At 41.7% G+C, this 23,934-nt stretch overlaps 2 protein-coding genes across 2 annotated transcripts in view; one reads left to right on the top strand and one right to left on the bottom strand.

Annotated features, from left to right (window-relative positions):
* Nucleotides 1-4,073, top strand: part of LOC306830737 (gelsolin-like) — a 12,243-nt gene extending 8,170 nt beyond the window's left edge. The window contains exons 11-20 of the mRNA XM_079354386.1: nucleotides 26-154; nucleotides 236-322; nucleotides 437-570; nucleotides 884-974; nucleotides 1,081-1,251; nucleotides 1,444-1,618; nucleotides 1,731-1,852; nucleotides 2,185-2,262; nucleotides 2,346-2,406; nucleotides 2,748-4,073. Coding sequence (XP_079210512.1) covers nucleotides 26-154; nucleotides 236-322; nucleotides 437-570; nucleotides 884-974; nucleotides 1,081-1,251; nucleotides 1,444-1,618; nucleotides 1,731-1,852; nucleotides 2,185-2,262; nucleotides 2,346-2,406; nucleotides 2,748-2,911 — 1,212 coding nt within the window. The 3' untranslated portion in view covers nucleotides 2,912-4,073. The remainder of the gene's footprint in view (nucleotides 1-25; nucleotides 155-235; nucleotides 323-436; nucleotides 571-883; nucleotides 975-1,080; nucleotides 1,252-1,443; nucleotides 1,619-1,730; nucleotides 1,853-2,184; nucleotides 2,263-2,345; nucleotides 2,407-2,747) is intronic.
* On the bottom strand, nucleotides 3,071-23,934 carry dab2ipa (DAB2 interacting protein a). The gene is given in 24 exon segments (XM_079354371.1): nucleotides 3,071-5,080; nucleotides 5,198-5,285; nucleotides 5,795-5,874; nucleotides 6,298-6,420; nucleotides 6,508-6,621; nucleotides 6,771-7,045; nucleotides 7,227-7,712; nucleotides 7,814-7,905; nucleotides 9,299-9,534; nucleotides 10,154-10,343; nucleotides 10,551-10,787; nucleotides 10,890-11,034; nucleotides 11,275-11,419; nucleotides 11,901-12,109; nucleotides 12,618-12,889; nucleotides 13,209-13,381; nucleotides 13,478-13,622; nucleotides 18,925-19,034; nucleotides 19,980-20,056; nucleotides 21,888-21,946; nucleotides 21,948-22,028; nucleotides 22,030-22,160; nucleotides 22,487-22,605; nucleotides 23,391-23,934. Coding segments are annotated over 24 exon segments (3,819 nt in total). The 5' UTR covers nucleotides 23,452-23,934; the 3' UTR covers nucleotides 3,071-4,909.

The following is a 23,934-nucleotide window of genomic DNA, read 5'->3' as shown; positions in this document are numbered from 1 at the left end:
CTTCCTAACATGATCACCACCTCAGGTTCAAGTCCTTCCTGAGCATGGAGAGACTCCACTCTTCAAACAGTTCTTTAAAGACTGGACGGACCCTGATGACACTGTCGGCATGGGAACAGCCTATGTATCTAATCAGATTGCAAAAATAGAGAAGGTAAACCAGATTCAGAATTAAGTAAAGGACCCGTTCTTAGAACTGCTCTGCCTCCTTAACCCAACTCTTCTAACTTGACAGGTTGAATTTGATGTGTCAACACTCCACCAATCAGATGCCATGGCGGCACAGTATGGGATGGTTGACCAAGGAGATGGGGAGAAAAAGGTTATGATTGGTCTCTCTTTGTTTAACCCATCACAATCCCATGTGAACCAATAGCATTGCTAGCTGTTTTATTTGAAATGTACTCTACATAGGCATCTCTTTCTGTCTCTGTAGATCTGGCGACTTGAAGGATCTGACAAAGTTCCTGTCGATTCGTCAGTCTTTGGACAGTTCTATGGAGGAGACAGTTACATCATCCTGTATGAGTACCATCACAACCACAGAAAGGGTCACATCATCTACATATGGTGAGATTTCCCCTTGGCAAGGTATTCTTGCCTACATTAGGTGAAGTAACTCACAGAAATGGCCACATCAACTCCCTATCCTACAATTTCTATGCAACACTTTCCAAAGAGCAGTGGGGTTAAAAACGTATTTTATGTATGTAGTTTCAAAGAATGCTGTCAGCTGTTTTAGAACAGGTCACTCATAGATGATAAACTTGTATGCATAGGAATAACCTGGTTCTGTTTTTATTTTTTCCATGGTATGTCTGTCCACCTGCTATCACTGAAAAATGTACTTTCAAGGCAAGATTTCTGTGTTTCTCTCTCTTAGGCAGGGGGCAGACTCTAGCCAGGATGAGAAAGGAGCATCAGCCATCTTGGCTGTCCAGCTGGATGATGAGCTAGGAGGAAGTGCTGTTCAGGTACAGCTAACTGCAACATGAAGACTTCTTCAAACACCTAGACACTGGTTTTATTTACTTTGAGGAGGGATGCTTTGCACTCACCAGTCTGTCTGTCTATCTGCAGGTGCATGTAGTTCAGGGAAAAGAGCCGGCCCACCTCATGAGCCTGTTTGGGGGCCAACCAATGGTGGTGTACAAAGGTGGGACTTCCAGAGAGGGTGGCCAATCAGTGGAGGCAGATACACGCCTTTTCCAGGTTCGCGCCAATCCTGCAGGCCACACCAGAGCTGTGGAGGTGAGACTAAAGACCAGAGTCATACAGAGATTTAGTTGTGTCAGGACTAAACAGCAGGTTATTTATGTCATATGAGTAAATGTGATCTCTTTGCCAAATTTAGTTCCTATATGCAACATCTAGTACATCATGTTGTTATCAGACTACGTTAATTTAATCTGTTCCTTGGCTCATTTGTTCCTCTGTCCTCAGGTGGAACCGTCTGCTTCTTGTCTTAACTCCAGTGATGTCTTCCTCCTGGTCTCCTGCTCTGGATGTTGGATGTGGACAGGGAGGAGCTGCAGCTCTTTTGAGGCACAGGGGGCTGAAAAACTGGCTGAACTTCTGCAAGTTACCCCCAACCAGCTGAATGAGGGGGATGAGGAAGGTAAAGGGGTGGTCTCCATGTTTTTTTGGTCCATTGTGACCCAACATATGTAAACCAGTTGAATTCCAAAGAACCTGATCTCATGCCTGTATTTTGGTGTTTATGGTAACAGATGCATTCTGGGATGCGCTGGGGGGAAAGGAAGACTATTGTCATACCCCCCGTCTAAAGAACGACATTGAAACTCATCCTCCCCGCCTGTTTGCGTGTTCCAACAAGACTGGAAACTTCCTGGTCTGTGTGTCATTTCTTCCCAATCACTTTGCTGTTAAAACACTGCTGATTACTTGTGTGTTGGCTATTAATCATTTCATACCAAATGCATTATGATGAGCCATATGTTACATGAATAGGATTTTGCCATAAGCTAGCATCATGTTTCAACTGAGCCTGTGCCTACTGATAATACCACTGAAAATCAAAAGTTGCTGAGAGATTCTCGGCTATGAAGTGGTTGCTCTAGGTTTACCTTGTGTTTCGGTACTGAAGGTGTTCAATAGAACTTCCTTGTAAATTACAACAAGTAAAAAAACATGATATCACAGTTCTTTTATTTGTGTGTTCAGATGGAGGAGGTTCCAGGTGAGCTGACACAGGATGACCTCGCCACTGATGATGTCATGATATTGGATACCTGGGACCAGGTGAGTCTCCATCCATGGATGAGGTAACGCCCCCCCCCTTTCCTGTCATTGATGTGTCCCTAACATCCAGTGTCCTCCTGCAGGTGTTTGTTTGGATCGGAGATGATGCCAGAAAGGAGGAGAAGACTGAGGCAGCAGCATCAGGTGAAACACATACAAAACCAACTTCAACAAAAAAAAAATGTTGATGTTGGTCTCACAAGCTCAGAGAGGTAGAGAAACACATCATGGATGCATAGGTCCACTCAATCTTGTTAGTTTGTTTTGGTGCTTACTCATGGTACTACTACTCGCAAAAAAAGACCAGGGCAATATTAAGTAAGACCTGGAGAGGGGAAAATCTGTCGAGGGGAAAAAAACCTTACCTTGAAAAAAATCAGAATGCAAGTCATGAAATTGAGCAGGTACTCTGAGGAAAAAACATGTTGGTCTCAAACCAAGTTCAGAGAGACTTTTACTAACACAAATGCTTTGTTTGTTTGCAGCTGTCAAGTACATTGAGAGTGACCCAGCTGACAGAGACCCCCGTACTCCCACAGTGATGGTGAAACAGGGTTTTGAACCGCCTACTTTCACCGGCTGGTTCCTTGGATGGAATCATGAGTACTGGACAGATGATGTGCTGGAGCGATTCACAAAGGGCCTGTGATACAGTGACATCAGTTCTCTGAGTTTGACTGCTGTGCTCTTATTAATAATAAACAAAACTCCAAAACATGACTGTCTCTCTCTGTTTTAGGTTAGCTGATGCAGTTTAGTGTGTGTGTACTGCTTGTTGCAGTTGTGTCACTCATCACCATAGGAACAGTTTCATAGTGTAATAGTTTATTGGAGCATCTCTTTTATAAATACTGATGTTGATAAATAACAATAACAGGAACTCTAACAGAGTTTCATAAATACAGAAGAACAGAGACAGAAGCCACAGTGAACATAGCAGAGAGACAGTAGAGTCCGGGATTGTTCATAAGATTCCAGTAGAGTCTAACCTGTACAGGAAAGTGTGTGTGTGTGTGTGTGTGTGTGTGTGTTCACAAACTATTCATCACAATTTTAGGTTTTTACTGTTTTACAATAAAATCTGATGTTTACATTAAAATCAGTAGAATTCTCTGAAACAACACAAACTAACGTCTAACTCTCACATAAACCTCTGAACCAGATCAACTAAATATTCAACTCTATGGAAGCCCAGAGTGGCCAAACGCTCATCATAAGCAAATAAAGCTAGGTTCAGCCTTGATGGAGCTACACAAAGAGCCTTCTTTATGCCTTCTAACGGTCTTTGTGCTTAGCTAGGCTTATCCTCTCTGTGGATGAGACACCATAGATGAAGCTGTCCGACTGCCACTTCAGTGTTGAACTGTTCCTTTAAACCTCAATCTAAACACGTATAGCCTGAATATATTCAGGAAACTATGAACTCCAAAAGACAAATGGTTGACACTGCATGTTGTCTGTTACAGCAACAGTAAAGCCAGTCAGACTAGATGTGAAGTCAGCTTTTACCCAATCAGACCTGAACCAATTACAACCAGATTTAATGTAGTCAGACTAAAGCCCTAAACCGTTGGTAAACGGTTGTCAAAATGTCTGATACTGTGATACCTGTGTTTTAAAATTATATAATTAATCAATCGATATTTACTGATCGAAAAGTACTGAAGCTTTGGACAAACTCCAGATTTTTAGTCTCATTTATAACCCAAAGCTGCCGCAAGAGAATGTGACAGAGCAATGTCTAAAAAAAAAAGAGCAACTTTTATGTTTTCATGCTATTTAGACAGTGTGAAGGTGTTTGCTTGCAATTTTTATGAACAAAAATAAAAGAAATGAGCCCGTACTAGACGCCATTAACTTCCATTGTTTTTGTTGTGATATTGAAACAACTGTGATATTGGTTATGTTTCACAAGTATCACATTTATTCTGGCATTGTGACAACCCTAAGTCAGAGTCAACCCAGTTTTACAAGAGTCATGTACAGCACGAGTTTAACTAGTCAGACAAGAACCATAGAGATAGCTGGAGATGACCAAGTCAGACCAGAGCTATATGTAGCACAGACAACCCATTAAGACCAGGTCAATATTAAGTGAGACCTAACCCAGTCAGACCAGAACCATTGCGGGTCAGTCTTGGTCAAACAGTGCTGGGTCAATTGAGTTACTTTGATTTATTTAGAGCCATATAGAAAAACAGAGGCTTAAGTTGGTCCAACTGGACCAGAATCATATATGGCTGGAGTTGAGCTGGTCAGACCAGTACCAGATACAGGTAAAGTTGTATTGAGTTTTCTTAAAGACGTGCAGTTTGGTTGTTGGAAGTATCTGACCCTAATCAGGAAGTTCCAAAAGAAAACTAGATATGAATTTGTTAGCAGCTTAAAAAAGAAACATGCAAAACGTAAGGAAAAGGAACAAAGGGGGCGGAGTCAGGTCGGAGATCCAAGGTCAAATCCACCTCTGTCGGAGATGACATTTGATTGACAGGTCTGTGGTTACAACTAGAGTGTTGATTAGTTGATTTTAAAAAAAAGGGTGTGGTTAACGAGATAGGCCCGCCTCCTGCTGCCTCTCACACATCATGCAGATAAGCCCCTCCCCCTCCCTGCAGTCAAAGCCAAGCAGATCTTAGGTCCTTATGACTCAGCAGTTGCCAGAGTTACGGAACTCTCCATTCTCTGTTATCTGCAGAGACGACGTGTTGCTAGGAGACAGGCCGTTCCTCTGTGATGTCACGGCGTACCGCTCCTTCAGTTGAGTCAAAGCCGCCATTAGACGGCTGTTTGCTGCATCTAGACTCCCAATCCTCTTCTCCTAAGGGACAGATAGGACGTTTGTTTACTCTAAAATGAAGTTTCAAAGCAGACTTCACAAAGTGCTTACAGTCTCAGACACAAAGGGAAAAAAACAGACGGGCCCACTGAAAGGTACCTGTGCTTCGATAATCTTTTGCTTGGAGTCAACCACAGCCTGCATGTCGGAGTGATCCTTCTTCAGCTCCTCCTCTACGGCCATCAACCTGCACAGGTAAGATGTAAGACAGACAAGCAAGTGGACAGTTGGAAGGAGTATCTAAAAACAGGGGGGTGATCAGGACATTTGTTTTACATTCTGGGTCTATGGTTACAGGGCAAAATAAAAAACAATATCATTACCATACTAAGTGTAGCTTCATGCATTATATGTTACAGGTAGTTCTGTGTAAAGTGCCAGCAGCCTCATGGAAAACTTGTATTATTGTGAATCACTGCAGAGTGACTTCATAGGATATGACAACTACTTCACTCATTGCAGCCTTTTTCATCAATCTCCTTACTGTGAACTATGATATGAGCCTGATTAAATCTTGTGTTTGCATGTTAGGTGGCTAAACGGTTTTAATAATGTAGAACTTTTGAACCAAATTTTTTTTTTAAATTGCCAAAAAAATACCAGTATAATTTTATTGTTTTCATTTGTTGGAGGGTAGTGTGGAATCAACACTCCTCTCTAACGTATTTGCACAGATAGATAGACAGGTGTTCAGACCTGCTGATGATGCTGTTCATCTGGAGGTCTTTATCGTCCTGCAGCCTCCTCAGTCTGCTCTCTGTGTCCTCAAGCCGAGCCTATAAAAAACAAACACACCTTTTTTTTTTTTTTCCTCAAGGATTCAATAAAAGTCTCATGTGACTCACTCATCAAGCACACCAGGTGAGCTTCTGTACAGGGGACTTTTAGTAATGTAATACTTTAGAGACTCTAAACAAGCTAATATCTACATCATAACATTACCTAAATATTATCTGTTCTCTGATCTGTCCCATCTTATCTCTGCTGTTAGTGTATTTGGTACATTGTCCAAAAAGGACAAAAAAAAAAAAAACAGTGGTTAAGAAAAAATCCTTTCAGAGCAAAGGTGAAACAGCATTTAAAAACAAAACAACCAAATCATTGGAGTTTTAGAATGAAAGGAGCAAAGGAGAAGCCACTGAGGAGATGCTCCAGCTTCTAACTCATTATATTACAGATACATCAGGTTTGTTACTCACCTGGTACTCCTGCAGCATACGTTGGTTCTGCTGATCCTGGACCAGCAGTCTTGCCTCACACTCATCCTGCCGCAAGGCTGCAACTCGCAACTTCTCCTGCAGCAATGCAATCTCCTGCTGGTACTGAATAGATGCAAAAACAAACATACGGTCAGAGCATGGACAACTCCAGTAGTAACTACAGTACAAGCCAAGTACGAGGAGTCTTACCTTCTCAATGAGAGCGTCATCATGGCGATCTTCATCCGCCTCACCATAGGAGGACGCAGAGTTCATGTTGAGCAGCCAGGCTGCTGTACGGTCCAAAGCACAGGGAGAGGGAGCCTGCAAAGAAGCACAAATACACACAAACACACATACACAAACACGGTTAGAACATGAAAAACAAAACAGCATCCACCTGTGCTTGACAAAATGTTAAACTGAGCCTTTTTCCATTAAGACTGACGTTACTATGGTAACAGTGTGGTTACCTTGGCAGCAGACCGTTGCTTCTCGGGGCTGTCTCCTTTAGAGGACGAAGACGTCTGTCTGAGCCTGGACTGGCCGCTGCTTGGCCAATCAGGACTAGATGACATCATGCTGCCTGAAGCAGGGCGAGGTGGGTACGCTGAGCCTCCGGCTCCACTGAGCATGCTGGGTGGAGTCCGACCTCGAGGAGGCCCTGGTGGAGCTGAGGATGGGGGAGGAGGCTGATCGATGCGTCTCTGAGGGCCTGAGGAGTTCTGACGAGGGGGGGCAGGGGTACCTGAGAGGGAGGCATATCAAAAGTGACATCATTAGAAAAAACAGTGCGGCAATTATGAGTCAACTACAAGTTCCATGTATTGTTAAGTAAGCTGATCCACCACAATCCCAAACAGTTTATGAGGCAGTAAGAAGATGAGTATCGGTAGTTCTTTTTTAATCAAACATCTGACTCACTGTACCTGTAAGTGTCTCATTTAGGGACAGAGCTCTTCGAGAGTATTCCTCTCCGCTGCTGCTGCTCGACATTGCCGACATCCTCTCCCCTCTCTCAGTTCTCTCCCCCCTCTCTCCACCTCCCAGACCCACAGACATCTGGGTGAGAAATGCTGGTTTAGTTGCCATGGCGTTTCTGTCATCTGTGTTCCCCTGCGACCCCACAGAGCCATCGGAGGGTGTCGCATCTGTCTGCGGCCGTGGTGACGTGGTGGTCATGTGATACACAGGATTCTGGAAGGAGAGCGGAAGAAGCCCAGTCCTGCGCTGCCATTGGCTGTCATCAAGACCGTCAGTCGGGGAGGAGTCCTGCAGGTCAACCAGGGACAGACTGCGGCTTTCATTGGTCAGATCTTGCCCTTCCCTACGGCCCCCATTGGTCATTTCAAACCCTCCCTCGTGTTCGTTGGGTTCAGAGTAGGATGAGCTCGGAGCTGGAGAGCCCTGAAGGCCTGCAGGAAATGACATCATGAGAATGTGAAAGATCAGAATCTGACAAAAAGGAAGAAGACAGAGGTCAGGGGTTAACTTTAAGGTCATAGTCGAAAGTCACCTGATGCTGGCTGCAGACTGGATCCTTTAGTGACGAAAAACAAATCTTTGTTTTCTGGAGTCGGAGAGGGAAGTCTAGTGAAATCTACTAAACTGCAAACACAAACACACAGACGCTCAGTCAATACCATTCCAGTCATCAATCTTGATTTTCATTAACCTCTTTGTAACTACTAATAACTACTTGTTTAGGAAGTAAAAAAAACCTTTCCTGTATTAGGGATTTGTTTGTAACAAACACAAATCATTTTCATGTCTTAGACGTATTCATCGACATGTGAATTACTACTGACAGGTAGTTTGGTCATTTTTGTATCATCCTTTTTATCAGTGTGTAAATGTGTGTGAAAAGAGTGAGAGAGTTTTTAACATGTATACACCAAAAACTCTAAAACCACCCACTAATCTATTATTTTATAACCCACTTCAACAGACCTACATACCACTTGACAACACCCTTGCACCTACTAAGACTAACCTCAATAACCTCCTTGAACACCCTCATACTTTTTGAAACCACTAAGCAAACTGATCAATTTAAAATGGACTAAGCTAGCAGATTACTTGCACCACCTACCCAACAACACTTACCAGATATCCACCACATAGCAGTTATTTCGCTCTCATACATTAGAAATAGAGAATTGGTGTCTTCTTGTTGGATATTGTAAATAAATTGAACTATAATTGTTCAAACCTTTTTTGGCCTTCATACAGATCATTTTTTTGGTTCAAGTGTAAATATATTTTCTTCTGTGCTAAAGCTAATAATATAGAGAGCTGATATGTCCATTAATCCATTAGTTGTTAACTTTTGGCTTTCATTTGTTTAATTATTTTCTAACTTGGATGTTAATTTGAAAAATGATTATCAAAACCTTTAACTTCTGGTAAATTTGGTATCCGTTAATGTTATTTGCATTTGGCTCTTGAATTAACCTTTACCAACTCATGTCAGCTGACCTGATTTGAGTCAGAAAACAGAGTGCATTAGTTTCCACAGTCCACCCAGAACATGTATTTGCTCCTGGCTCATCAAAAGGGATGAAACTGCTGACCCTGAAACATCTGTATTATGTGTCATTCTGGCAATGGAAAGAAAGAACGTCCTGTTTCTACTCAGGCTCTCATTGGCTTTTGTAAACCATGAACAGTGAATGAGGTCCTGATTGGTCAGTTGAGATGTCAATCAAAAGGTTAGCGTTCATGGATTAGTAAAAAGAAGAAGGTATAAAATTGGGAACAGATTGTGGCTGCTGTGTTAGTTGGATCTGTGGCCTCTTAAGACGTCAAATCTCTTGATCTTGCAAAAAGCTGATCTTTTTGATGTTCTTTGATAATCCCGGTAAGATAGTTTTACATCAGTTAATTATTCATGGAGTTAACTGAAAATAAAGTGAATGTCTTTGTTAATGGATTAACCCTAAACAGAGTGACATTTTTTTTATTAACTGTGCCCACCTCTGACTATATATATGATGCTTACCCTCCATCCAGTCCAACGCCACCCTGCAAGCCAATGGAAGGATTACAGGCTGCCAAAGGAGGTGAGAGGGGCGGGGACAGAGGGGGTGGGGACATAGGGGGCGGAGACATCACACGCTGAGGCTCTGGAGAGGACACTGACATTCCCCCAGGATGAGCCACACCACCCGGGTTAGCTAGAGCCGTTGACACTTCTCTTAGGATCCGAGGAAGAGGACCAAGCTTCGCCAGGCACGACTTGAGACAGAGACAGTTAGAGAGATACTTTCAGACTGTTACCTACTTAATGATATAAAGGTAACATAGTGTTTAGAGCAGTAGTCAGATGTTTTGGTGAATCCTCTTTCCTAGAGAAGTTAGATGTTCTGATAATCTGGACAGGAGATACAGCAGATACCTTAACTAGTCATAAAAACTGTAAGCAAAAGGAAACTGGCAGGTCATTAGCCATTTTTACCGCCAGGTGGTAAAGAAGGTTAAATTAAGTCCTTACATTATTTATACAGACATTAAATGCTTATTTCACAGAAGAAAATAAAATCTGGATAGATGTTGATCCACTCTGACTGTAACACTTTACCTACATTTTCTGAATCTGCTTTTTTTTTTTTATCCCCATCACTGACTTGTGAAAATGCACTTTTCAATCCAGGATAAGCCAGAGTTTAGCTCTGTGCTGGGATCAGGATCATTCTTACATTGTTTCTTTACCAAAGGTATCACAATACATCTTAAAGTTTTCATCTTGATAAAAATCAGAACTTAATTAATTCATGTTATCTTATTTTATTATCCTGATAGTTTTAATCAGAGCGGGTTACTTTTGTACTAACGCTTCCCTGGTCAGGTGTGTTACCTGGTCGATCTCAGTCAGCAAAGTATGCAGGCTTGAAAGTTCTCGGCCGAGGTCAATGTATCCGTCGAAGCCTGCCGTGTGGTTCAGGCCATCAGGATTCGAGATCTCCTGTAGGAAACGCTGCATGCTGCTCCATTGCCTCTCCACAAAGTCATTCATAAAAAGCATGTACTCCTCTTTAGTCCCAAACCTGCAACCACACGTAACATGTAGAGGTAACACATACAGGGCTTCACAGGTTCAGGTAATTAAAGGTAAAAGCACCTCACAAAATTAAGTCAATATCATTCTTCCTCTCTTCAGAGTAATAGTCGCATAGCTATTTCACAGACAAAACACTGCAGTGTCATCTTAGTAAAAACCCTGCAGCTCCTTCACAGTAAAAGCCCAAACTTACTTGCTGAAGTTGGCGAGGGTTTGGATGACTTTTGCGATGAGGGTTAAAGTTCTCGCCGAGCGTTCGTCTGGGTATTCCTGCATCAGGTCAAACAGCGAAGGTGACATCACAGCTGGACACAGGAAGCGCAGGAACAGGGAGGCGCTGATGAGACGCTCACTAATGTCTGGTCGCCCTCGGTTGCCACACTCCTGTCGCCATGATGCAAACACCTCCTTCAGTTCCCGGGGGAAGACCCTGTGTAGGGATTTATATCACAGGATACAGGATTTGTATGTGAGTACAGAAAAAAAACACTGCCATTTTCAAATTGTGTAAGTTGTGAGAATTTTTGTCTACCTGAAGGAGTCGAGGATCTTGCAGAAGGCGAGCTCACAACACATCCTGAGGTTTGCCTGATGCTCTGCAAGCTCAGAGGTCGCACAGCGAGACGGGTCGACCTCACAGTTCTCATCTGACTCGTACAGAGCTTTAATGAACTCACCTAAAAACACACACAAGTAGTATTAGTATAAATTCATAAGACCCTAAACTTCCTTTTTCTTTCCCTGTGGCTGAGTTGATTGACAGTTGGAATCGTTTAAAATTGAAATACCAAATCAATAAGTCGTCCACTTTTTTTACAGTCTACAGTTTTGTATTGTGTTATGTGTGAAGTATATATATATATATATATGTATATAGTAGTATGTTCTGTGTATTTTGTTTGATATATTTATTTTACCAAGGGCATCCTGCAGATACTTCTGTCCAATCAGCTTTAAGTATTCCTCGATGCTTTTTGTCGCCAATGTGTTCTCTCTGAAGATCAGCTGGTCATTGTCACGACAACGGTCCACCTCTGACATCATCAGGTCTGTCAGGAAGTCCTGCAGAAAGGTTTAAATGTCATCCTATGATTCTTTTTCGTGGTCTGGTCATGAGCTCGGGAAAATTAAACAGAGAAAAGTTACATTCTTTTTGTTTTGTATTTTTTTCTCACAAAGAAGTAAACTTTCTTTTAAAGGGAATTTATGACTAAAATAAGACTTCAGGAATTCAAAGACTCATGGGAACTCTCAGCGATGGGTTCAGCTGCAACCATACAGGAGAATTCGCTGAAAGCATTAATAATAAGGATATGAGGTCCTTTTGATGGGTGTGGTCAAAGACTGGGACACGCTTTTGGTGGGATCACGTGGTACGGCAGGTTGTGTACCCTTGGCCTTGGTGTTTCTGTGGTGTATGGTTGATTTTTTTTATAAAGTGGTTAGTCAGGTTTATTGGGCAGGATCATTCAGACGGGCATGGTCAGACCCAGTGGGTGCGCTAATAATACTGAGTGGGACCAGCTAATTAGGGTGTGATTACCTTGGCCTTTCCGGTGCTGTGCAGGATGTGAACAAGTGCGGCAGCAAGCTCCTCTTTAGCTCTCAGGCTGATAGACGCCTCCAGAGTGTTACAGAGCAGCAGGTAATTGGAGCTGATGTACTCTGCAAACTCCTTGTACTGCTCCATTGGCAAGATGACGATGCTCTGATAGCGAGCTTTGATACGCACCGTTGGTACAGACGACTTACCTGAAACACAACACAACATGAACATCTGTTATAATAGTAGGACTTTTAGTGCATTTAGACATTTAAAAAGAATCTGAAAGTGTCTCTGTGCTCTGGTACATTATCACTGTACAACACAACATAATCCAGACAAGGAAAAGACTGTTGATGAAAATAAAAATACTGATGCTCATCTGTGTTGCCTTAAGTTGTTACCAAACAGGCTTACAGCAGTCAGCTGAGAATTTGCAAACACAAAGCTTTGTCATACAGGTTCTTTAAAGGCTTTCCATGAGTCTTGCTTGAGTGGATGGGACCTAACTGAACCTGACAGACCTGAAGACACAGCTAATGGGGTGGAAAAGTAGATCAGACTGCATATCATTAAGATTCTGACTGAGCAAAGAGCATTTTATATGAAAGATTGGTGGAATCAAAACACCTGTTCATATAGCATTTCAGTTTTTTTTATCTGAAGTGTGTTTAAAAAAAACTAACACACACATTAGACAGCCCATTTGCCACTTACTCCTGATGGTGCTCGGTGTGCTCAAAGTGTACCACTTCTCCACCAGCTGTCTGCCTGTCACTGTTGCGACAGGGATGTTGACCAGCCCAACATAGCTGCTCTTGTCCTTCTTCCTTTTCCTGTCTGTGTCTTTGTAAAGATGGAGAGTGATGGCGTTGATCGACGGCAGGCTGCTGAAGTCGAAACGTTCTCCCCAAAAGATGTTGTCAGTTTTCAGTTTACACGACGTCCGAGCATAAAGACTGTCGTCCAGGCACAGCTCACAGAAGTACCTGGAATAAATATTCAACAATTATTACAAACTGTTATCTCGACACCACTCACAAATGTCAATCCAGACTTTTACTACAATAAGTAGAAACTTTCATCAGGACATACAGTAGCTTGAAGAAGTACCTGTAGTACCAGCACTACATCATATTTGAATATTAGTCCAGTGAATATTTTTGAGGAACTGCAAAGCCAGTATAGTGACCCTATGTCTACATGTAGAAATGACATACAGTAAAGCAAATGTTTGGTGTGGCACATTTAACCTCTTCATGTTAGAGTAATGGGTTAGTGAAGCAGGTTTTAGAGTGGGACCTTTACCGTTTCTTTGCTGGCAGGTCTTTGGCCTCGATCACCCACACTGTCAGCACATTCTCCAGCCTCCTGCTGTTGTCCTTGTTGGGGTGAACTGCTCGTCTCAGGTTCTCCATCCATTTATCTCTTTCTGCTGCCGATCGACATGAAAAACACTTCGTTCCTGTTGAGGTTGTTACCTGACAGGCACAAAGTCAGTGGTCATTAACAGAAACTTCAGAAAAGGGACATTTTGTGTATATGTGTGTGTGTGTTTGTGAGTGTGTGTGTGTCACCTCGAAGCAGTAGTCCTGTCCCAACAGGGAGGAGTGAACTGGTTTGATGACCACTGATTGGTCCATTCTGAGCTCCAAAGATGAAACACAGCCGACGTTGAATAGGGACTCCTGGCTACCACAATGCAGCCGCCGCATCACACACCTGAAACAGCAGGTCACAGAAAACTCTGAGTGTTCTGATGCAAGTATGATGTTCCTGATGTCAGCATTTCAACAAAAAACCCAACATCGGTACCAACAAAGCTCCTGATCAGCTGCTGGTTATGAGTTGTCTGCTAATTTCGATAAACAGATTCTTCATAATGTTTGCAGAATCTGAAAGCGAGGGACAACATTTTAAGTGACAGAAGAATTCTGGTTTCAAAAGCCCTGTTTCCACAGAGCGGCTCAGTTCGGTTCGTCTCAGTACGGTGCGCATTTTGGGGCGTTTCTATTGGCTAAAGCCGGGAAAGATCCACAAATTACTGACCTGTACCCTCCTATTTTTTGGGACCCTTCTGTTGGGGGGGCCAAGAATATCGATCCGACCCTAAAAGGTGGAGCTAAACACTGCAGTCTATTGATTGGTCCTGTACGACAGCTGCATTAAAAGACAAGCACAACCCCGCCGTGATTAAATACCCAGCAATATTTCTCCTCGCGGCACGCAGCCTTCTCTGAAACAAAGCTTGATTGTATTTTGTAACAAAGAACCACGTGCCAGTGTACACTCAGAGGTGTGATAATTGTTTTGATATGAAGCGTCTGTAGCGCGAAATACTATGAAGTTATTTTTCCTCACCTTTCGTTTACTTTCCTTATTCCTCTCATTAAACACACTGTGTCGCGCTGCTATATTGTGACGCTACTACGTAGCTGACCTGGTTATGGCCATCTGACTTAGACGCCGCCTACCAAATATGGCACGGCTGGCTGTGGAAACGCAAACAGGATGAGGCTTTAGCGAACCAAGCCATACCAAACTGTACTGAGCCATACCGGACAGCTTGATGGAAACGGGGCTTTCTTTTTCCCCACCAACGCCCTCTGTCCGTTGTTTTCCGAAACTACCACAAACACCTACAGACCATGAGAGTTTCTTCATTGCATTTTGTTAGTGATGAGAAGTTGAGCTATATCGTCTGGTTGTTTTTCAGTCAGGCTTTGTGAGCAGATCTGAGCCTGTTTCCTTCTGTGAGATATACAGGTGCAGGAGCTGGAGTGAACCTGGCCTGTAATTTGTTTTATTAACCATGTGAAGGAGCACAGGCTATTTAGCCTTCATCATGCACACAGCACACACTGGATAATACCCAGAAACCAATCAGGAATCATTAAAGTAACTGTTTCAGTCTATTCTGCATGTCTGTCTGTTAGTTTGTAGTTAACTACTTTCTTGTGTGGCTCTGATAAAGACAGACTACAGCTCAGTGTTTGAAAGCTAGCATCATGAAGCTACGCAGCTACCAAAAATTTATTTTTGCAAGATAGTCAAAGATTCATTTCATTGCTCCAATGAAGTTTCCCAAAGCAAAAGTTGTCAGTAGAGGAAGTGGGCATGGGAACAGTTGGAGAGAAGGCAGACGTCAGTCTGTAACCTCTTTTAAAGGTCTGTGTTGAGCTAACAGCAGGGTCAGCACTGGGGTGCCATGGGCAAAGCCCTTTCAGCAAAATCATCCCTGTACTATATTCCCTGTTGTCAGAGTGAACTCTGCCAACCAGGCCCGGCTGACTCCTCTAATTTCTGTTGAAGTCAGTAGCAAAGAAGATATCAAAAGCCATGTCCTCTGAAAGGTGCCCAGGCCATCTGGTTTGCAAACAAGTGACTTCAGTGGATAATATTCAACCAGTTCTTTTGTTTTTCTACACAAAGATGACCATAGTCAGATTTCAAATCAGCATGAACTTGCTGAAGGATACAGGTTGTGAAGTATTCAGAAGGATGAAATGAGATACCTTATGGTCTGCATGATGTGTGGATATCTAAATGTTTGCAACGTGCAACCTCCAGGCAATGTGAATCACCCACAAATACTGACAGTGTTCAATGCATGTTGAAATCAGCTGGTCAATACAACTCAAGGTAAACTACTTCACAGAAGGCCACACAGTGGAAAGTTACAATGTGAGGATTTTTGGTTAAACATACATCAGTTAAGTCATTGTCTTTTTTCTAATTGAGAACACAAATCAATGACAGAAGCCCTGGCATTTTTTTAGTACAAAGTTTGTGTTGAGTCATTAAATTAAATAAATTCAAGTCAATATTTAGATAAGACAAGAATTGAAAGAGGGTTTTTTTTGTCTTAATCTTTTTTTGAGATTGAGTATTAAACCTCGGAAGAATTTTGACTCTGAACAATACTGTAGATTCTGCTTCACCCCTCCCTCTCAATATTTAAAAAAAAAAAATACAACATGAATGCAACGTCTTAGTGCATAGATGTACGGCTACTTTTTATCTGAAAAAAAAAAAAAAAGTTGTCCATAAAAACAAAAGCTAGGAAGGTCATCAAATGTAGCTGACCTCTGAGTCTTTGATGTCAGAGTGAGGGAGGAGCCAAACAATTTTTAGAACCAAACTTTCCACATTGAACAAAAACAAACGAGGTGTTTCTACATCTGAACGTACGACATATCGACAATAATTGTTGTTTTTTGTTAATAATAAAATTGGTTCAGAAACAGAAGTGACTCTGCACACAGGTGTGTGTGTGATTGTGTGTGTGTGTGTGTGTGGGGGGGGGCCGGATCAGTTGTGACCTCTGACCTTTGCAGACACTCACACACCTCTGAACAATCCTGACATTAAAAGGATGATCCGCTGCCATTCTTTCTTTAGCTCATTATCTCTCATCTTTATCTTAAGGAGCTGCTTAAGGTGAGCTGCTTACTAAGCTTATTCTCCAGGGATGTGGCTGTGTGTGTGTGTGTGTGTGTGTGTGTGTGTGTGTGTGTGCAGTAGCTTAACCTTGTTTAGCTTTACATGTTGGTTATCAGCGTGTGACTTGCCTAGCCACATGCTAACATACCAGGCTAGCTGTGAGCAGACTAAAGCCAGGCTAGCCATATGCAGACAGAAACGCAGCATGCATGGTCATGCAAATCAGGTGAAAGACGCCACTATGCCCCCCCCCCCCCCCTTAATCTCAGGCACGCACACAAAAAAACAACAATTTCACCCTCGCTCATTCATCCATTCAGACAAGCAGAGGACAAAGGCTGTTAATGTGTGCAGAGGATCAGTGCAGATACTCACCGAGCATCCTGTGAATGCTGAGGAGGAGGAGGAGGAGGAGGAGGAGGAGGAGGAGGAGAGGAGTGGGGGTTATGGATTCATATTCTCCTTCAGCAGCGAGCAGGAGGAGCAGGAGGAAAGAGGAAGAAAGATGGAGAACCTGCTGAGTCTGACGCTGTTTGGTTAAAGGCTGATACTTGTCTGTCTGTCTGTCTGTCTGTCTGTCTGTCTGTCTCTTTGCTTGCTGATACTGATGCTACACGGCTTCAGCAGCTACAGCTTTCTCTCCCTCTCTCTATGTGACTCGACCGCCCTCTCAGTCAGCAGTGGCCCCTCCCCTGCAGTGAGGCTGCCCTACTTCCTTTCTCCTCTTTTCCTCATCTTCTTTACTGTCTCCTCTCCTCTCTTCTTCCCTCTCCTTATATCTTCACCCGTTTTAGTCTCACTTCCTCCTCCCCTTTCTTCTCTCTCCTTTCCTCCCGTCTCCTCTATTAGATCGGTGTTACCAGCCCCCTCTCCTTTTTTTTTTTTGCTTTAATCCCCTCCTCCCCCTCACCCTTTGTCACTGTATGGTTGATATAGACAGATTCCCTGTGATGTCGCCCTAACAACAGTTACTTCCGGGTAGACACCTAACAAACAGTTTATGGAGATCATGTTCAATTATTTTATGTTCACTTTCAACCTGTGTATTTATTTAGTCATTTTCATCCATGTAACATTTTAAGATATACAATTAAGTCCTGAAGTGCAACCACGTGATAGAAAAAAACAGAATAATGCTTATTATTCTATCGTAACACAGTTTGAATAAATCAAGGTTTCTTTTCCTTTTGTTTCTCTGTGTTTCAGGAAGCTGCCTTGGGTAGACAGGGCAATTATTTTGTGGCTGTTAATAGAACAGTGGATAATACCAACAGGAGTGAAGGCTCCTTCAGACAATATGCTGAAAACAATCAACGCAGTGTTGATCCCATCAGCGTGTGAGTATGTGAAGATGGTAAGATGAGGATCTGAGATTCAGCCTGCAACTTATAGTCGCCTCTGCTGTCCGTATATGAATGTGTGTGAAAGACGTGGCATATAAAACCGCTTCAAAACTCCTTTGAGGCCTGGCACACGTTTAAAGATTTTTTTTAAATCTTCACACATCACGACAAATCTTGACAGATTTAACAGTTCGGTTCTCACAGTGTGTCACAAGACGAACAACTCTGTACGACACACACTAACTAATTCATTCATAAACAACCAGAGTCTCGACTATTAAATGTGGTCAAACCTGACTCGAGGTTAAACAAACATAAAGGTCAAGCTGAATGTGGCTAGCTGTTAGCTGGTACATGCATCACGGTAAACATCATTGATGGTTGGATTGTGGTTTGTTTCGTAGACATGTCGTATAAACACTCGTGTTGATGCCACAAATCAACAAGTTGGTCCTGAATTTATAACATCAATCTAACTTTATGCTTCGCATTTGCTTTTGTTGCCACGGTTATGTTTGCTGTGCTTCCTGCTTCAGTAAGCTTGCTTCCTGATTGGTTATTGTTCTGTTCCACGTGACAATTCACAGAGTCCGTGCTCGGCTGTTGTCAACACATTTAATATATACAAGTAGCCCTGATCATCTTCTGAGCAAATCAGGGAGGTTAAAAATCAGCTTTAACAATCTAATCTTTGAAACCATCAGAAAATCAGGCTTTTTGCTAAGATTGTAAGAAGAGGGGGTCAGATCTTGTTGTGTGCACCCTGCTGAAGGACTGTGGCACCCCTTGTGGACAGAGCAGTATATTTTTATCTATTGGCTGATTGTTGTCTTGTGATGTCTAACCCTGTTTTGCGATTAAAAAGCGTTCACAGTCTTCGGTACCACTCACAGTGAATCTATAAGAAAACAACAAAGGCTGTTTCCGCAGTGGGATGTTACTCATATCTGACACCTACCTGGCAGCAGTGGCTAAAAAAAATCTTACTGATTGACTCTTTATACTTCTGTAGGTCATACAGAGACATCAGTATGACTTTCAGTCTCTTTCTTAACTAGCAACAAACTCCTCACAGGGGCTTTAAGTGGTCAGAGAGAAGATAAGCGATGAGTCCATCCCGTCCAGTTTAGAGAGCCAAACAAAGGGTAGGGTGAGGGTAAAGGGGGAACATTGGGCTATCAGATAAAACACTGAGGAAATCTGGAGAACTATAAGGAATAATGCATCATTGAGGTTACCTGGTGTCAGCTGTGTTGAGTATGTCAGACCTCATGCTGGTCGGACGAGGCAATTTAGGATGAGATCGAGTCCGACGAAGGGACTGTTTTAACCGCCGAGAGAGAAACCCCTAAAGAAGAAGAGAAGGACAAGGAGATGGGAGATGAATAATTATGACATTAATCAATTCCTTTTTTTTCAACATTCTTGTGCCAATGTACACTCAGAGGTGTGAGGATCTAGAACACACTTACATAAAGGTAATTTAGAGTCACCCGTTATTCTAACAAGCATGTTTGTTGATGAAGAAAGAACCCATGCCAACACAAGGTGGACATGGAAATCTCACACAAGTAGGTCCCCAGCAGGTTCTCAAACTAGGAACATTCTTACTGTGAGGTGACAGTGCCTACTGTACAACCCCAAATTGATCATTGATGATTAATTAGTTGTTTGTGGACTAAATGAAATGTCCACATAAATACTTCAGAGCAGAAGAGCCACAAAGGACTATTTGTTTGTTTATCCTCTAAATATAAACTCTGCCCTCGGACTTTATTAATGTGTCACAATTCTGTTAGCTATAGTCGTGAAACTAAAACCGTGAGAGATTCATTTCATGAGATATTTATTATAAGACATAAATTAACTCACATTAGAAAAACTTAGAACTTCATGTTATAATGTCTTAAATTATGTCTTAAATGTTGGAGAACCCCACTGGCTGCAGACCGAATTAGAAATGACTTTTATTTCTTAATCTATTATCTGCCTGATATGTGAAAAAAATGTGATGTGCAATAACCCACACACACACACACACACACACACACACACATACACACAAAATGGGAGACCAAATCAAGCCCGTAAATCATCTGTATCTCCATTATCAAACAACAGGTGGAGCCAGTCAGCTGACCCACAGCTGACAGCAGCTCGGCTCCTGTTACCATGGAAACAGCAGGCTGATCCCAGCTGAGAGGGTGAGGGTGATCGTGTGTGTGTGTGTGTGTGTGTGTGTGTGTGTGTGTGTGTGTGTGTGTGTGTGTGTGTGTGTGTTTTATGAGCTCACTGTCACTCTGGCGGTGGGTGTGTCCACCGCTGAGCTGCTAGGCATGCTCTGCCGACGGACCCCTCTTTCTGGAACATCTGGAACAAACAAAGTGCATCATGGGAGTGTTTGTAGTTTTTTTAAACAGCATTCAGCCCTGTTTTCCCCACAGTTGCTGCAAAGGTAATTGGTTTTGTCAGTGTTGCCAAGGTGACCAGCAGCTGTTGGGGAGTGTTTTAATCAGTGATAAGTATAAGAAACATATCACATAATCTATGTGATATGAATGATTTATAAATTTCATTTTAATGAATGGCACTTTATTGTATCAAGTGATTTTTTTTTTCTTAATTCTACAGATTTCTATGAATATCTTACTATGTCAGTATACAGTTTAGTGACTTTAATAGCTGAACTTAGCTGCCCTGTGATTCTTATTTTATCTTGGTTCACTTTAATGGCTTTAGAGGTTAGTACAGTTAGTCCAACATTTATAATACATCAAGTTTTATAAACCATTCAAATATGTAAAAAAATAAGCACTTTGCTCCTTTAGTTATCGATTTTGTTTTTCTTTCTAATCAAAAAAGCCATCATCCATCACAAAGGACACATCACATCCTGGATATTTAATGTTCATCACCCTTCTCTCAGGCAGACTCAGAAAGAAAAGTTGTAGACAAACATTCGAACCCCTAACCTCCCTCTCCCAAACGAGACAACACTGCATGTGCATTATTGAACTCTTGAAATCTATTTATTTATTTTACAATTGCTTATTTATCCATTGAGTTACAGTACTCTAACTGTTTTTATATGAAGTCACTAATTATTGATTCAGTTACTGACTATAACCGTTTACTCCTTCACTCACCTGTTTCTTTATTTGTCTCCATGTCTAAAACAGATTTCTATACGTGGACAGCTATGGATAAATGTTTATATTTGATGTGATTTTAAAATGCTTCTGCTCTGGATTGCTGTAAACCAGGTTTTTCAGTCTTCTCTCATACAATGACTAAAAGTACTTCACTTTTAAAAAAAGAAAAGAAAAAGAAAAATTGGGTTGCACTTGCATTTTCTAATGCTTATACTGCTAATGTACCCAGATCTTCTTAATGCATATTTTCAATGAGCTTCTCTCTGAAGTAATCATATAGTGGAGTTGTATTAGTGGAGTGGACTGGAATTAGGTCTCTTGTGCTGTTTAGCCTGTAGCCTGTAAAAAGCTGTAAACATTGAAAAACAGCCTGTTCCTGATTATTAAAGGAGTACATTATTAAAGTTTTTTTTCTGAACTATCCAGGTGAGCGTTTGCTTTGTGCCAAGTCATAAAATGAATATTTCTACTATAAAGTGACTTCCATATGAATTTAAATTTGAATTCAGTGAGTTGGCAGTGAGCGCTTGTAGCAGCTTAACTACAGAGAGGCTTTTAGCCCTTTTTTTTTTTAAAGGGGGTGTACCCTCTCATCCCCCTTTAGATCACATACAGCTTAACATTATACCAGCTTTCATGAACTCACTGGAAAAACATTGAAAAGTGAATAGTTGTCTGTTTTCATTTACTCTGAAAAACCGGTCTGGTCAGGTCTTCTACTTAAGTTCAGGTTGAATGTTAAACCAAATCAAGATTTCAATGTCTTCATCAATAGTATTTGATATTAGTTTTTTTTTTCAAATCTAACATTTTGCATAATTCTAATAACTCTAATGACTCTCAACAGGTGATGTAAACCTGTCTTGGGTTTAAGAACCTTAATGAGTATGGGAGCATTCAGTTATGTTACCATGGTAGCTGACCTCAGATATCAGATTATGAGATTATTATTAGTATTACATCAAGATTAAGCAGAGCAGATTATCCTGTTGCAGCAGCAAACACATAAACATAGACATGAAAACAAGAAAATATTCTTTTTTTCTTACCGTTCAAGTCTTTAAACTCTGCATCAAACTCCACATCCATGACCTGTCTTGTCTGCCTCTACCTGTCTGCAGTTCCCTGTCTGTCTGAAGTTGTCAGTCGTCGTCTGTCTGTCTGTAGCTGTCTGTCTTCTTCTTCTTCTGCAGCTGTGAAACCCTCACATCCTCCTTACCTTTGTGGGTGGGGCAAGGAGGCCCCGAGGTCACATGGAGGGTGTATCTCAGCAACCAGACGGTACAAGTCTCCGCCCTCTCAGCAAGAAGCAGAGGATGAACCTGAATAAATGGAGAAAAAAGAAGAGCAGGAAGCAAAAGAAAAAGTTTTATAAAAAAAAAAGTTCGAAGAAAAAGCAAATATTGAATAAGAATAAGAAGCAAAAAAAAAGAAGCAGGAGAAGAATAAAGTTGGACCAAGAGCAGATCAACAAAACAGAAGCAAAGGAAAGAGTAGCAAGAGAAACACCTGAAGAAGCAGAAGGGAAACAACAAAATGCAAGATGATGCAGAAGAAGAACCAGGTGAAGAAGAAGCAGCAGTGGGAGAAGCTGGAGAAGATCATTCAGATGTGAAAAGATGAAAATGTGTTGTTTTTTTTGTTTTACCTCCAGATTGTTGAGCATCAGTAACTGAGAGTCCGACAAAATGCAAAACATTTTACTCCAGACATCAGTCTCCGCCCTCTGACCACATGACAGCCAATGGATGGGGGCGCTCTTCAACTCTGTGACATCATCACAATATGTCAGCATTATTCCGGCAGGAACAGATACCAGTAAAAATCTGAAGACCCCAGTTACAATTCATTTATAAACAGTTTATTTTATCTTCAAGTTTATGCTTTTCAGAGCATATGTATGTGTTTTATTCTATTATACTTGTTCCCATCAAACAGTAAACTGAGTGCTTTGTGATTCTGATTTCTTTGACTTTTTTCCCCATAAAAACAAAACACCAACTACGCAAAATAAACAAAACATAAGGGGGTAGAAATACTGCAACACTTAAGGCTAGAGTTACTGCAGGCTTGTTTATTCAGTGTGCCAGTCAAAACGCATACATTATCTACTGCTGTGCTTCTACTTACACAAAGAGCTGATCTTGATTATCTTTCTTTTTGCTGTGGCTGCTCATCCCTGATGCTCTCATCTAAGCTATGATCTCAAAAGTTAAAATTAGTGAGAAACGCAGTTATAAAAAAATGGAACTACTTCAGCTAATAATTATAATGGAAAGACAATCTGAACTGTCATCATGTCAGATGTAAATCAAATGACCATCTATTTCAAGCTCTTAATTGGACTTGGACATTTTCTAAGGTATAACATATATTTAGAAATTCCACAAAAGAACTGATTTAGTTGACAACAATTGCAAGACAAAATTTGAAAACATTCATATTTAATTGAAACTTAGAAAAGTGTAGTGTCTCATCCTGAAAGTGTTTCCTTTCAAAATTATAGCACAAACTTAATGTCTACCAAACACTGAGCAGTAGCATCAACTCACCAATCACCTTCATCCAGCCCATGTGCTGACACCTGGACAGGTGTTTCACCAGCTCGTCCATGGCAGCAGATCCTCTGATGCAGAGACCAGAGGCCTGTGCTCTGAAGCAGGATTTTGGGTTAACAAGGTAAATGCAGGGTTAATCCCAGGTTTACAGGTCACTCCTTAGCAGGGTACATCGACGAGGCAATTTATGCTGCACGTACAAACTTATTTAAAGTAGGATACATTTAACGCTGTAAACAAAGACACTGTCTACTGACCGATCAGCTGTGTTGATCCGACAGCTGTATGAAGAACTCACAGACATGTAGATAAACGATGAACGTGGAGCTCTTCAGTTGTCACACACATCTCGTGCTCTAAGATAACTACACGTTTGTCTGTCATCCCGTCAGCCTGCAGAGACCCTGAGGATAACATGACGAACCAAGACACACACCTGAACTGTCTGTGCATTTTGTTTCTCACGTGTCGTTAATGCCTTAACAGTCTTAGCAGATTATCAACTGTCGCACTCTCACTGCTACACACACAGGCACTG

The sequence above is a fragment of the Symphodus melops genome (assembly GCF_947650265.1).
Source record: "Symphodus melops genome assembly, chromosome: 1".
Lineage (NCBI taxonomy): Eukaryota > Metazoa > Chordata > Actinopteri > Labriformes > Labridae > Symphodus > Symphodus melops.
This window is presented reverse-complemented; position numbering and strand designations above follow the sequence as displayed.